The 14,030-nt window shown below is 32.9% G+C and overlaps 3 protein-coding genes across 3 annotated transcripts; 1 reads left to right on the top strand and 2 right to left on the bottom strand.

Moving 5' to 3' along the window:
- Positions 1-110: 110 nt before the first annotated feature.
- On the bottom strand, positions 111-3,084 carry LOC125846397 (WAT1-related protein At5g40240-like). The gene is made up of 7 exons (XM_049525805.1): positions 2,761-3,084; positions 2,620-2,682; positions 2,429-2,545; positions 1,693-1,930; positions 1,153-1,311; positions 889-1,040; positions 111-491 (listed from the first exon to the last, which is right to left on the bottom strand). Exons 1-7 carry the CDS (start codon positions 2,943-2,945, stop codon positions 347-349), a joined length of 1,059 nt encoding a protein of 352 aa, XP_049381762.1. The 5' UTR covers positions 2,946-3,084; the 3' UTR covers positions 111-346.
- Positions 3,085-5,090: 2,006 nt separating this feature from the next.
- LOC125848882 (RING-H2 finger protein ATL46) lies at positions 5,091-6,992 on the top strand. The gene has a single exon (XM_049528831.1). The coding sequence runs from the start codon at positions 5,535-5,537 to the stop codon at positions 6,717-6,719; it is 1,185 nt and encodes a 394-aa protein (XP_049384788.1). The 5' UTR covers positions 5,091-5,534; the 3' UTR covers positions 6,720-6,992.
- A 2,967-nt stretch (positions 6,993-9,959) lies between these two features.
- Positions 9,960-10,606, bottom strand: LOC125848159 (uncharacterized). Its single transcript, XM_049527975.1, has one exon. It carries the CDS (start codon positions 10,440-10,442, stop codon positions 9,978-9,980), a length of 465 nt encoding a protein of 154 aa, XP_049383932.1. The 5' UTR covers positions 10,443-10,606; the 3' UTR covers positions 9,960-9,977.
- Between the last annotated feature and the right edge of the window lie 3,424 nt (positions 10,607-14,030).

The following is a 14,030-nucleotide window of genomic DNA, read 5'->3' on the forward strand; positions in this document are numbered from 1 at the left end:
CACCCCCTATAAAAGGATTATTTCTTGCACTCGTAATCATAAGTGAAAGCTGAATGCACATTTCACTTTACATCCTTCTCCATTGACCACTTCTCTTCTCTTTTGAAAATGAAAAACTATTTTCATGAATAACCCATCTTTTTCTTTATTTCTAACCTAACATAATATCTTAAGCAAATTATCCTGACAACTAATTGGGAACAGAGGGAGTATAACTTACCAACTTCTCGAGGGCGTTAAGCAAAACGCATAAAATGCGAGGTTACTAACAGAAGAAGCCTAAACCACTTTTCTTGCTATAATTTACTTGTAACATTACTTAATCTTATGCTTTTCTTGCTATAATTTACTTGTGCAATAGAAGGCTTGTTTGATTTGTTGAGTCAATTACACAAACAATGTCGTCAACCTCATGCATGGACTTGATCTCCTTAGATTTTCCCCACAGAACATAATAAAATCCAGCAGATATAATAACTGCTCCAATAACACTGCATACAACATTCAAACAAATAATTCACTTCATGAATGTTGTTCTTTTTCCGATAAGTGAGAAAATGCTAAAACTGAGAATATATAGAAATGAACAAATGAAAATGCTGGCTATGGGATCTTCAAATTAAAATCAGAAGGAATATGTTATGACATGTTTAAAATCACACGATTCAATAATCTTTTTTTTTCTTGTCAAACATAAAATCCAGTCAAATAAATTCACATAAATTCAAATGGAGGGTGTAATACAGGGGAAAAGAGCAGACTGGGGGTTAAAGGTTAATTCTTAGGAACAAGCACTTAATATATGCATTAATCTACTTTTGAACAACAAAGCTAGTTGATTAAAGATGTATAAGCACAGGCAAAAGGATGGCGTAGTCTATATATTACCTTCCTAAATGGAGTGGATCTGCAAGGAATATGATCCCCAGGATTGCTGATATGACCATTCCCAAGGGCTTGAACATGGCTACATAAAGAGGACCTTTCTTATCCAAGCACCATGTCAAAACGTTGTAACGAAAGACATTTCCAGAAACCGCCTAGAGTTTTAGATATATAACCGATAAGTCACATACATAATATATCTATATATATAAAAAAGAACAAGGAGAAGAAGAGAACAGAAAATGAAAAATGCATTAAATTTCTTACTGAGAAAACAATGGCTATCATCCCAATCCCAGGCTTCACCATCCATGTCTTTGGATTGCTTTCTAATGCCAGAGTTAAAATTGCACATTGAATACTCCCAAAGAAGCAAGTGAAAAACACTATTGTCATGTGTTCGGGGTATTTCTTCACGGTATCAGTCTGAGTAAATACGAACAGAATTAAGCATGTGACTTATGTGCTAATTGTGAGATATAAACTTATTTATACCTATGAAACAATATAGCAGCCACAGTTTAGTGTCTAAAATAATTGAGACGGTGCGCAAGTAAAGAAGTGAAATTTTATCAAGTATAAAATGAATCGAGCCCACCAAAAGGTTGCTCGAGAGAAAATGTTTTGTTATGAACTGAAAACAGATTGAACCATCTTCTACTATGACATGTTTTCAACGAAGCATCATTAACTAAAATAAGTCCTACATGCATGAAATGCACTGCTAACTCTGGGAGATTGTTAAGCTGATTTTTAACTTCAAATAATTCATTTTCTCAATCTTGAATCGCTTTCTAATATGTTTACCTGAAGAATGTTCCATCCAGAAGACATGATGCAGGTGGTGGTAATCAGAAGACCTCCCAGTATCCAGTTTGATTCTTGTGAAAGTACTAACGCGTGATGAGATGAATCAGAAGGTAAATTTGATCCTAGTACTCTCGGTCCTTTGTATAGTGTCATGATGGATGCCCCTATAATTGCCACTATGGTGCCCACAGATTTCGCTTGACTGCTGACCTTTCTTATATCTAACTTCTCCATCCTGAAAATTGCAAAAGATATGAAGGAACGAACGATTAGTTACAACTGAAACTAATGATCTAACATAGTTCCACTTCTACTTGTAGAAGAAAATAGTGCTAGTGTCAATACCACAAAAAAGAGAACACGGATCAGTAAATTCTTTAATTGTCCTCCGTCACACAATTGTGAACAAATATATTAAGTTTCAACAAAATATTCAAGCAATGGCAGACCTACATGTACACTACTGTATGCTCAAGCACCCATTGTTCTTTACACAATCACTACATTTTTAATAGGAAACTAGCATTAACACTAGAATAGATTCACCGAGCACCTTTCTGTGATTAGTAGAACTGTAGATTAAGAGCAAATGGGCATCAAATTCTGGGTCTGCCACTTTATTTCTATAGCATTAACAATCATTAATTAGTAAACCAAATGATAATGGTAAACTATGTTGCTACAAACACTCTGTATAAATCGAACAAGAAATTAGGAGTTGGCTAAGCCTTACCTGAAAATGATGGCAAGCAAAAATGTAAAGCCTGGCATCAAATTCCCTAAAGCAGCTGCCAGTGTAGGAGTGCTGTACTTAATACCTGTAAAGGCCACGGCTTGCACCAAACAAATTCTGCAATACAGTTTACAAGTTAAAGTTTCCCCAAATTTGATAACAATAAAAGAGAGAAGAAATTAGTAGAATACCCCAACAGGCCAAGAAGGAAGAATCTCCACAATATAGGCAAAGTAATAGGAACCATATTGCTTCTGAAAAAAAAGATTAAAGACTTTAAATTTGACTAATCTCAAGAAATAGGTAAATGGAATTGATGATTTTTGACAAACCTGAGCCTATGGAAGATTAAGCAAGGAAGAAGAAAAAGGGTACCAAGGGCATTATAGTAAACAACATAAACAAGATTGTTCAATCCATCATTCATGGCTGCTTTACCAATTGTAATCATCAACATTTCACAACATTCCACCATCACCATTGCCAAAAAGGGTAAGAAATCAGTTGACCAAACCATCTTTCTTCTTTACACTCCCAGACCTAGACCTAGTCAAGAATCCTTATGTTCAGATAAAAGACAACAACTTTTTCATTGCCGAATGACTCATGACCCAGGATTCCGTACTAAATTTCACAATGTTGTTTTTTTGGTTTCATTAATCAAGTTGGACCCTTTTTGTTTGTCTATAGTATTATCGTGCTTTGCAAAAAAGCAGAGTAGGGTAGAGTTGTCAACTTGAATATTGGTTGGTTCTATTTATTTTGAAGTTGAAATTTAAAAATAATTTGATATGTATTGGAAAAAATGGAAACTTTATACTAATGAAAGTTCAAGTTAGTTCATGACAACATGAAAATGTCCAACATATATTTAAAAGATAAATTTCGAAATCTACTCTCAAAACTTGTAATCGATACTCATGAATCAAATTTCTCTGTCAATTTTTTTTTTTTTTTTGAAACAGGATTTTGTATGCAATAGATTATGTCAAACACGAAATCCTGCTCCCCACCTACTTCTGACTTCTATATAGAAAAATAGAGCCCACAAGTAATAGCTACTCAGAGACCCAAAGGCCCAACTTGTGAACTCTTATTTCCCAACTCAAAATGCCTAAACTCAGTAACCCTGGAAGAGAAAGGATTACAGATTCCACTTTTCAGGAAATTTATGACACAAGGATAAAATTCTGCGTTTAATTTATCTTCTTCAGATTTTGCTTATAGAATGTTATTAAATAATAAATAAAATGAGACAAATGTCTATTATATCAGCAACTTATTGTGTGAAAGTCATAATCATGAAGAAAAATAAAAACAATTTCGGCCATTTGTTTGAATAATTCACCAAGAAGATAAGCACATCGTGTGGTGCAATTTAGGGATTTATAATGTATTTTTCTTATCTAATCCCTTTTTCAACGACTAACACTTGTTTTAAATAAAAATTCTTCATTTCATTATAATTGCCTTCTTAATAAAGACAAAATAATCTGGTGTAACTGTGTAAGTAAGAGGTTTGGTTTAAAACCATATACTACTCTAAAAGAAACTTTTAGTGGCAATAACTTTTTCATATTTAATGTCATTATCGCTATGTATAATATATCAATAATATTTTTGTTGCTAAATAATTATCGCGATATTCTTTATTTATTGTGGTGTATCCTTAATATTGATATGTAATATGTAGATATATTTTTATCTTTTTGTTTTGGCTTAATAAGTCATAATATATGCTATAAATTAACACTCGACTCTTTTGAGAACTGTCACAAATAAATTTAAAATTCGTCAAAAAGGAATATCTTTATATCTAACAATTATTTATGCATTTAGATTTTTTTTTCTCAGATCCTATGCAGTATAAACAGAATCTAAACCTCGAAAACTTGCAAAAAGTACGTTACATTTGCTTAGACTTCAAGAAAGTTACCCATTTTATTTCTTTGTTTGAAGGGTAGACATTAATATAAAGTTTCGGGTTCCACTTCGTGAGTATGGAGTTGTCTTTGTCGAAAAACGTTTTATTCCTAATTTATGACTTTTTTGACATGAATTTAAATTTAATCAGGCTTCAATATAAATATTGAACACGTGAGTGGGGGAAAAATATATAAAAAATTATGTGCTCAAAATAAGGCCTATCAAAATTTGAAAGTGGTCCAGTTGGCAATTGATAAAGAATATATTGTTTATTACCCAAAAATATTTTTAAAAAATGAGTAAGAATATCATCAACATGCCTATATCAAAGGAATTAATAGTAGTAATTTGCTAATTGTATAACTAAATAATAGATTTGAAACCTGAAGAGCAATCCATTAGATTGATACATCCAAATCATACTATTTCCATTTCAGTTTTTCATCATTAATGTTCTCCAATTAAATTTTATTTGATTTTCCTTTTTTAGCTTTTTCTCTTTTATCTTTTTTCTCCTTTTAACTTTTTTTTTCCTTTATCTTTTAATTATTTTTATAGTGAATTAAAAGGTGCAACAGTAGTGAGTATTTCTTTTTGTCATTTTTTACTGTTTATTTTGGAGAATAGTGAAACTTGTCAGTTGACAGCTTTTGGCTTCCAAATAAGTCAATGTCCTTTTCCAGTTCAAAATCACCCCTCTAACTTCTCTGTTTTATATTTTACACTCTTTTTTTTTTTTTTGGCTCTGTTACTAAAAACTAGAAATTGTTTAAACATAGAGAGAGAAAAATAGGCTCAAAAATATTCAAATTTCTCTTTTTTTCTATTTATGTTGTATAAGGGATTTCAAGATCCTATAAATGTCTTAGGGTTTTGCTGCAGCCAGAAGTGATTCTTTATATAAAGGGATTGCTATAAGTATTGTTTTTCTGTGTAATGGTGACTAAGTGGGAATCAAGACAGGTAAAGATTCTGTCTTTAGCATTTTCTGTTTGGTTTCATCACTATCTCTTGTTATTTGCTCTGTCAGTAAATTGTGTTTTCTTTTGAAAAAAACAAAAGACTCCAACTTTTCTTGAATCTGAAGGTATAGTGATTCTGGATGTTTGAGTTTTTTTTTAGCTTCTGAGATGGTGAAAGGGAGATAAAAAAGTTGGGTTTTTTTTAATGTGTTTTTGAGATGATTTGTTCATTTGGTGAAGTTGAGTCACAAAGATGGGTTTCTAGGCATACCCATTTGAAAAGTTCTTGGATTCAACATAGAAAAGATGGCGTCTTTACATATCCTCCTCCTCTGTTTCCCCCATCTCCTCCTTCATTTGGTGGAAGTTCTAGTTTTCATAAGGAACCAAACTCATCTTCTTCATCCCCATCTGGAAACAAGATTAGTCCAGCTGTTCTTTTCATTATAGTTATATTAGCTGTCCTGTTTTTCATATCTGGTCTGCTCCATTTGCTAGTTAGGTTTCTTATCAAACACCCTTCTTCTTCAGCATCATCTCAGTCTAATGGATATCCTGAAGTTTCTAGTTCAGATGCTTTGCAAAGACAGTTACAACAGTTATTCCATTTACATGATTCTGGTTTGGATCAAGCATTTATTGATGCATTGCCTGTCTTTTTGTACAAAGAGGTTGTTGGTCCTAAAGAGCCCTTTGATTGTGCTGTTTGCTTGTGTGAATTCTCTGATAAGGACAAATTGAGATTGCTCCCTACTTGTAGCCATGCTTTCCATATCAACTGCATTGATACTTGGCTCCTCTCGAACTCAACGTGCCCTCTTTGTCGAGCAACTCTTTTCAATCCCGGGTTTCCCATTGAAAATCCAATTTTCGATTACGTTGAGCCAAGAGATGATGATGGTTATCATGGTAATGGGGATCATGAGTACCCCACTTCTCAAAAGACTATGGAACTAGAGGAAGTTGCGGTTGCTAAAGCAACATTTCCCGTGAGACTTGGTAAGTTTCAAAGATTGAATGAAGGGGGAGAGGGAGAGGGAGAGGAAGTAGAAGGAGTAGGAGAGAGCAGTAGTAGTAATTTGGACGCAAGAAGGTGCTTTTCAATGGGTTCATATCAGTATGTGGTTGGTGATGCTAATCTTAAGGTAGCCTTGGACAATGAGCGAAAGACGAATAATATGAATCAAGCCAATTTGTCAGAGCACAGTCCTAATCCGTCAATTGATGAAGAGAATGAGGGGAAAAAGATAGGTATCGGCACAAAAACAGATAGTTATTCTGTTTCCAAAATATGGCTTTGGTCGAAAAGAGGCAAATTTGCAAGTTCTTCAGATTGCCAAATGGAAGATCAGCCTCCTTCTGGTATGGACTTACCATGGCTTAGAAGAACAGAAGGCATGTAGTGAATTCTGATCTCTTATTCTCTTTGTTTTATCCTTTTTTGTTAAATGATAACACAGAGGTGAGTTTGCCTTTTGGCTAGTATTCTTTTAGATGCTAACTCAACAAAGCATGCCATACTTGATAAATGATAATCAGCTTGATTCAAAAGTTTGTTCCACAACTGCTATTTACTATTATTCTTATGTTTCTTAAGTTCTGTAAATGTATAGTCATCTCTTCATTCAATTGGTTCATGAATTCTTTAGTGATTAACATATGAAGCCTAATGATCAGAGTGTAGGGATAACATTTTTTTTCATTTGTCATGAGCTGTGTTAGTAACCACCTGTAACATGCCCAAAATTTGCAGCTTAGTCCTTGAGCAGTTTCAAACTGAGTTGTTGTGTGTTACTTGAGATGAGGGTCTTTCGGAAACAACCTCCCTATATCCACGAGGTAGGATAAGGTCTACATTCACTCTACCCTCCCTAAACCCCACCTGTGGAAATACACTAGGTATGTTGATTCTTGAAAAAGGTGGATACTGTATTTTCCTTAGAGTCACAAGTGTGGATTCATTTTTTTGATAACGGAGAAATTTCCAATTGCTAGTAGGCTCAACATTGACACTGGATAGATAATGGACCCCTGTTTACCCTCGTCCACTTAAATTCCAGGTTTTCGTGTGTGGCAGTACTCAAACTTGTGACATGTGCTCAACTCAAATATCTCTCACGGGTTGTTCTTTTACCCTTGAACCAAACCAATTCCCTATGGCACTGTCGTCTTAGTTTATAGAAAATGAAGACTGGGATTCTCTTTGGTTCTCAAAGCATCCTATTAATTTGGCTTACGTGGTCTTATTGACCTATCTTTTGCCTTAAACCACACACATAAGCAAACTTCACTCTTTCGTTTGTTCTTTTATCTTTTCTGTTGCGATGGAGGAGGGGTGTTTGTGTGGAAGGGCGGTGTTTGAACACATGTTTTTGGTGTAGTGGTGGGATCCATGAAAGCAGTGGCTTTGTTGGAGACCATATTAAGTGGCATCAGTTATGTGTCATTTGTCTTCAAATATGACCCTGTTTGTAATTAAAGCCTTGTTGATTCTCCAAGAAAGAGTGCTGGCAAAATCATTAAGTTACAAGTAGAGATTAGATATCATAACCCCCTACTAATTATTAGTTAATTGACAATAATAATGCAGCCTCACATGTTGCACTGAGGCTTAAACTTTAATAATTAGCTGAAAATGTACTTCTCTTTTAATACAGTAACACTGTTAAATTTCCTTAGTTTTGCAAGTTTGACTTCCTTTGCCTAGCTACATTGAACACATTACAACTTTCCTAGTTCTAGCAATGATCCATCCTTTCAACTTTAACAAGATGTGTGGGGTTCGAGCCTTTGAAAGGAAAAACTCTTAGATGGACCAACGCTACGTGAATCTAAATTAGTTAGGCCTACAGATTCAGATGATTGTACTGAAAAAGTTTTTCTAAGATGAGAGAGAAAAGTTCCCTTTTGTACCTCAAATTTTCCCTCTATATTTTCCTTCTTTGTACTTTTCCTTTTTCTTCTTTCCGTCCCTAGATGTAGGGTAAAAGGTTGCACAAATTATTTTTTGCAACAGCTTCTAAATTGTTCCACATTCTATGGTGGGATCATTCAGGCAAATAGTTGGATTGTACTACAAAATTCTCCTTTCTCTCTTCTTCTTTATATCCGAGGCTCCGGCTCTACTATACTTGGCAATTTGAACTTGTAACATGCTCCTAAGTCCTAACCGACAACATATCGCGTGTTGTATATGTAACGTTGGACCAAAGTCATTTGACCGTGTAGCAAATAATTTGGAGTAAATGACATCTTTCACTGGAGGGAGAAAATAATGTGGAATCACGAGTGCAGATTATAGTCCTTCTCAAAGACTATATCTTGAAAATCTGTACCACATGACAACCCACACATTGGTAAAGTGGACCAGAAGAGTTTTAGATTTATTCAACTACAGGGTGGGGTCGGGTGTTAGCTTATTTGGACTTGCACATTGTATTTTTCTTTGGTTTAGGCAATGAATTGTCAATATTCTGTAGTGACTGGAAAATGACTTAGTTATGTGGTCCACACATATTAGTACTAATAATAGCTGAAACTTCACCTTTCAATCATGCTCAAGTTGGTCCATTATTGGTTATTCATCATACTTTTTTTGTCTCTTCTTCTGCGTCATTTCATCATTATAAATTATGAATTTCAATTGTTTAACTTATTATGTACTAATACTAATGTCGATCTTATTAGATTAAGTAACTTTGTCTTCTCAGATAACCCCAAGGAAGCTGTAACTACCACCCACCATATAATCAAGCCATATATGATCAAATAATAATAATGCTAGTTAATATGGAGAATCAATTGGGCCAACAAACATAGAGCGTATAGCGAACAGCGAACCTGAAATTTAACGAATTACTATATAGTATATTTGATGCCTACCATAGGTGATAAAAATGATTATAAAGTAGAAATAAAGTTGGTAGCAATTAGCAAATCTTGGTGGGGGGTTGAGCACTTTGTGTAACAGGGAAGGACCCAACTAAATTAGTAATAGTCAAAAGGCTACTGGATTCCAACCCTTTTTCACCATGATTACACCAAGGAGATGATTCATTCAGAACTCAATTAAATTCTTTTTTACAGTTAATATCTTTTTATAGTCAAGATTAAGTTGAACATTCTCTTCTTAATCAATGCCATAAATATTACTTTCTTTCAATAGTAAATAACCTTCTATAAACATTATTGTTAATTACTTACTCTGAATCAATTTAATTTTATGAATCATCCCATCTACAAGTTCAATGATAATCTGATGGAACAAATCATCAAAATAAACTAGAAAAATCCTGTGATTTATCAAACTGTACACAAACAAACAAAAGTTGGTAGTAACATTTTTAAAGAATTGAATTGAATAATACTCCCTTACAGCAATTAACTAATCAAACGAATAAAACAAATACTCAACTAAAATAAAATAAAATAAGAGTACTCAAATCTTTTTTTACTTCAACTTAATCAACCGACCAAATTTTATGTCAGAGAGAATCAAAACCACCTGTATCATCACCGTCACAAGCGTTTCAAATAACAGAACCCTGCCCAATTTCTCCGCCGCAATTCTCGGCCCATCGCCGCCGCTTGTCCGACTCCACATCATGGCATTTTTTTTTCCTAATTCGCCACTTCAATCAAGATTCCGGCGGCTGAGGAATTCACAACAAGGATGGTGGGTCTTTGCCCAAATCCATTGAAGACTTAGCAGAAACCTGAATTGAAGCAAATCTCGACGAGAAATCACGGAATAAACGATCATCTTCCGATTGATCGTTTACCCCTGGTCCATCGTCGAAATTCAAGGAGTAACTCAACGGGTCGTAATTGAATTTATTTGTTTTGGAACGATTTTTATTGAATCGTCGAATGAATGTCTTCCATTTTGGACCTGCCACAAGTTCCGACCACTCCCTGACTTTCATAACGGCGATCAAACCCTTATCCCACCAATGGGGTTCTTCCTTTTGATCGCTGGTAGACACCCGTTCCCATACGCTTCTGCCACATGTGAAAGATGGAAACCAGAAACAACAACAACCCCTTTTCGTGAATTCAAGCTCCTGCAATTCTTCATTCACGCCTGAGTCTTTTGGGGATAATTCCGGGTTTGTTTGACCCGCCATGTTTCAAGAAATTAACAACAACAAGAAGAAGAAAATATCACACAAACCGCAACCCCTTTAAATTAGGGATTTTGTTGTTTGCACATAAATGTAGAATTTTATAGAAACCCTAAAGCATTGGACTCTGGATTTCTCGCTGTGCATTAGTTGTGAATGTTTATAACGGAAATATAGCAAGAGATGAAGGGAAAACCGGTGACAAATTATTAGTGGGGGGGTGCAAACAACTGTTATAGGAACACAGCTGGAGCCAACTAATTTTCGGCTTAGTTATGATTGTACTCGTGGCAATTTTTTATTGGAAGATTAGCTATTCAACTGTGGGCCTGCGGCGCCTCTCCTAGTTAATCTCATTTTGTCTTAGTAATTAACGGATTGTTTTGTTGAAAGTCACCTATTATTCCCGATAATTCTTACAAGGGTATTAAAGTCCTCAACGGTCGAAAATCGAACCAACGGATTATTTTTTTTTGTCAATCTTCTTTTTTCTGATTGGTATATTGGTCTTCACTTTCACATTTACTTCATGTATTAAGTCACCATATTTGAGTTTCACATACTCTGTTTTCGTTTTGCTTAACCTCAATTAGATATCATGATATTCAAACATTCGTTATATTATTATCTTTATTACATGTCTCGTCGATTAATACTATAACATTCGTGAATAATATACACTACAATATCTCTCCTACTATATGCCGTACTATCAATTTTTTCAATTCCTCTATTACTAAAACAAATAAAAACAAGCCAAGGATCAATTTATAGTGCAACACCATCATGATCCGAAAGTTAATTATTTGGTGATATGAGTAATTTTTTATTTGTTGACAATAATAGAAGTTATTAATATTGAAACTTCGTTACTATATTATATAGAATCTTGTCCCACATTAGATGGACAATTTTTATATTACATGATAATTAAGAAATCATTAATAGATTGAGCAACTTTATTATTTTTTTCCTTTGTTTATATTAATTATCCTATTGAAAAAATAAATTCTTTTGTCTTCAAAATTTGTTTAAACTTCCTAAGGTCATATAGTTGCAGGGGTAAAATGGGAAAAAAATAATTTTGTTCTGATAAAGTAAGTGATCAAGTAATATAAGACAAATAATTTTAATGAAAAGCCCATCAAATATGAAATGGAGGGAATAGCTCAGAAGTGAAGGATTCACTTTTTTTTTCAAGCTATCAGTAATTTATTTTATCATCTTTGACTTCATAAAATTTTGAAAATGTTTTATGATTGGTTAAACTAAAAGAGAAGAAATTTAGTTCAAGGTCCAAGATATGTTGAGGATATAGAGTTTTAATTGTGATTATGGTTTTAATAAGAGAATGATATTTTCAAAGATTTCATTTATTTATTTTTTGCAATCTCTGATCATAAAAGGGGTCATATTAACAAAGAACATGTGTATGATGAGACACAAAATTGATCTGCCATGCGTTTAATAAATGTGAAATTAAGTGCTTATATATATGTTTTATACTTTAATCTGTTGGTCTCAAACTATTTATCATGTTATATTTTTTGAGAGTTAAATAATAAAAAATTTAAAATATATTTTCTTACGATATGGATAGGAGAAAAAATGATAGTTTTTTAATAATTTTTTTAAATAGTTTCATTTTAATTTTAAAATATTAAAGTAATTAAATTTAATTTAATTCTGAAAATCAATTAATATTAATTTTCGAAAAATAAAATGTGATCCAAAATACTTTTGTATGGAGTGATGGAGTAGTGATTAAATTTGCAAACACTATATAAAAGTCTTGAAGTTCGTTATTTCCACCTAATAATATTCTTGAAAGATGAACCATTAAATTAAATATACCTCTTGAGTTCTTTTATTTTCACCTAAAATTATTGTATTTATTATTCGTAGTAGCAGTAGCTTTTAGTCAACTTAGACCGAAAAAAAAGAAGAAAAAGGAGAATAATTCTGTCTTTATTTGATTTTAATATAATAAATAAAGTTATAATATTCCACCAAACTCTTTGTGTGCAAATATTAGTGTAGCTGGAAAAGCAATTGGTAAGGGAGTAGGACACAAGCAACCAAATGCTGAGCCTCTAAATAAAGGGAATATGGAATCTAGTGTATGGTGTATGAATTTATTTTTATTATATTAATATATATGTATTTGTTAGCACTTTAATTAGTTGAAGAAAAAAACTTAACACTTTGATTATAATAATTAGAGTGCTTGGTGGATGTTATATTCTAATTTCTCTCCAAAATAATTGCCACATATGTCATATAGTATCAACTCCCCTTCAAATTTTTAATCAATCTTTTGTGTTCTTTATTTTACTTGAGAACATTCATGATTTGATTACCAGAGTGTATATTTGAAATATCTCATAATTAAGAATGTCAGTCACAAAAAGATTTGATATAATTGTGTGTTATACTATTGTGTGCTGTATGAAAAAAATCGACTAATTAATTCATAATTCATATAATCACAATTATGGAGGATTGGTGTCTTGGAAATTATGCAAAGAAATTTTCCTTGCATGTTCTACATTAATTAAGGTTGAATTTATAGCCTTAGATAAAGTGGATGGAGAAGTTTAATGACTCCGTCGATGACACTTCATTTTGGCCCAAATCGTTGATGTTATATGTATATATTGCCATGGTCAAACGATAATTAAAAAGGCAGAAAGCGTAATGTATAACAAAAAATCTCAGCATATACAATAAAGGTATAATATCGTTAGCAAACTACTTTTTATAGTGGAATTATCGTAATTGACTATGTAAAGTCATCAAGAAATAATGTGTCGAATTCACTTACATAGACTATGATTAAGGACAAATTGTCGTGATGGTAACTCTATCTATATAATAGAAGATTGGAGATCCTAAAATCTAGGTTCAAAAAGATCAAACAAAGTCATTGATAACGATTCAACATAGTCAAAATAATTTTTTGATCCAAGGGTAAAGCGTTAAGGCCTTATAATGGTTTCTAAATTTGATACGTATATATCAAATAGTGTCATCTCGCAAGATGACACTTTTAGAAATCACCTACTAAAGTATAAGTTATTTCAAGGAGAAATTTGTTATGTCAATTATCTACGCATTTATGAACCAAACAATATTAATGGATGAAATAAACAAAATAGTGAAAATCAAAGGCAATATTCAAGCATATGTTCATACTATCATTGACTATAAATTCAGAGGACCAACATCAATTTTCGTCATCAAATTTCTGAACTTTTTCAACATTTTAATAAACAAATATTGGGACTTTGTGTGATTTGTATCACCATCTTTGCATTCGACTTCTGAAAGAAATTAATTTTCTTAATTAAGTAGAAGAGTAAATTCTGTAGCCGCATATACTAAATTTAAAGTTTCTATTTTTTGAGGGAAAATATGATTTACTTGGAGACTGAATTCGAATTGTTTTGACCAAATTCAAAGTTGAAAAAAGAGAGAAATATTTTGAGGTTCCCCTGTTGTTCGCTTTAGTTGTTGATTAGAATTTAGTAGTAGGTTAACGTTAAAAATGCAATTTGTATGGTAATGAGTCAAGTTTACGCCATCTTTTTC

Source organism: Solanum stenotomum, chromosome 12 (genome assembly GCF_019186545.1).
Source record: "Solanum stenotomum isolate F172 chromosome 12, ASM1918654v1, whole genome shotgun sequence".
Taxonomy (NCBI): domain Eukaryota; kingdom Viridiplantae; phylum Streptophyta; class Magnoliopsida; order Solanales; family Solanaceae; genus Solanum; species Solanum stenotomum.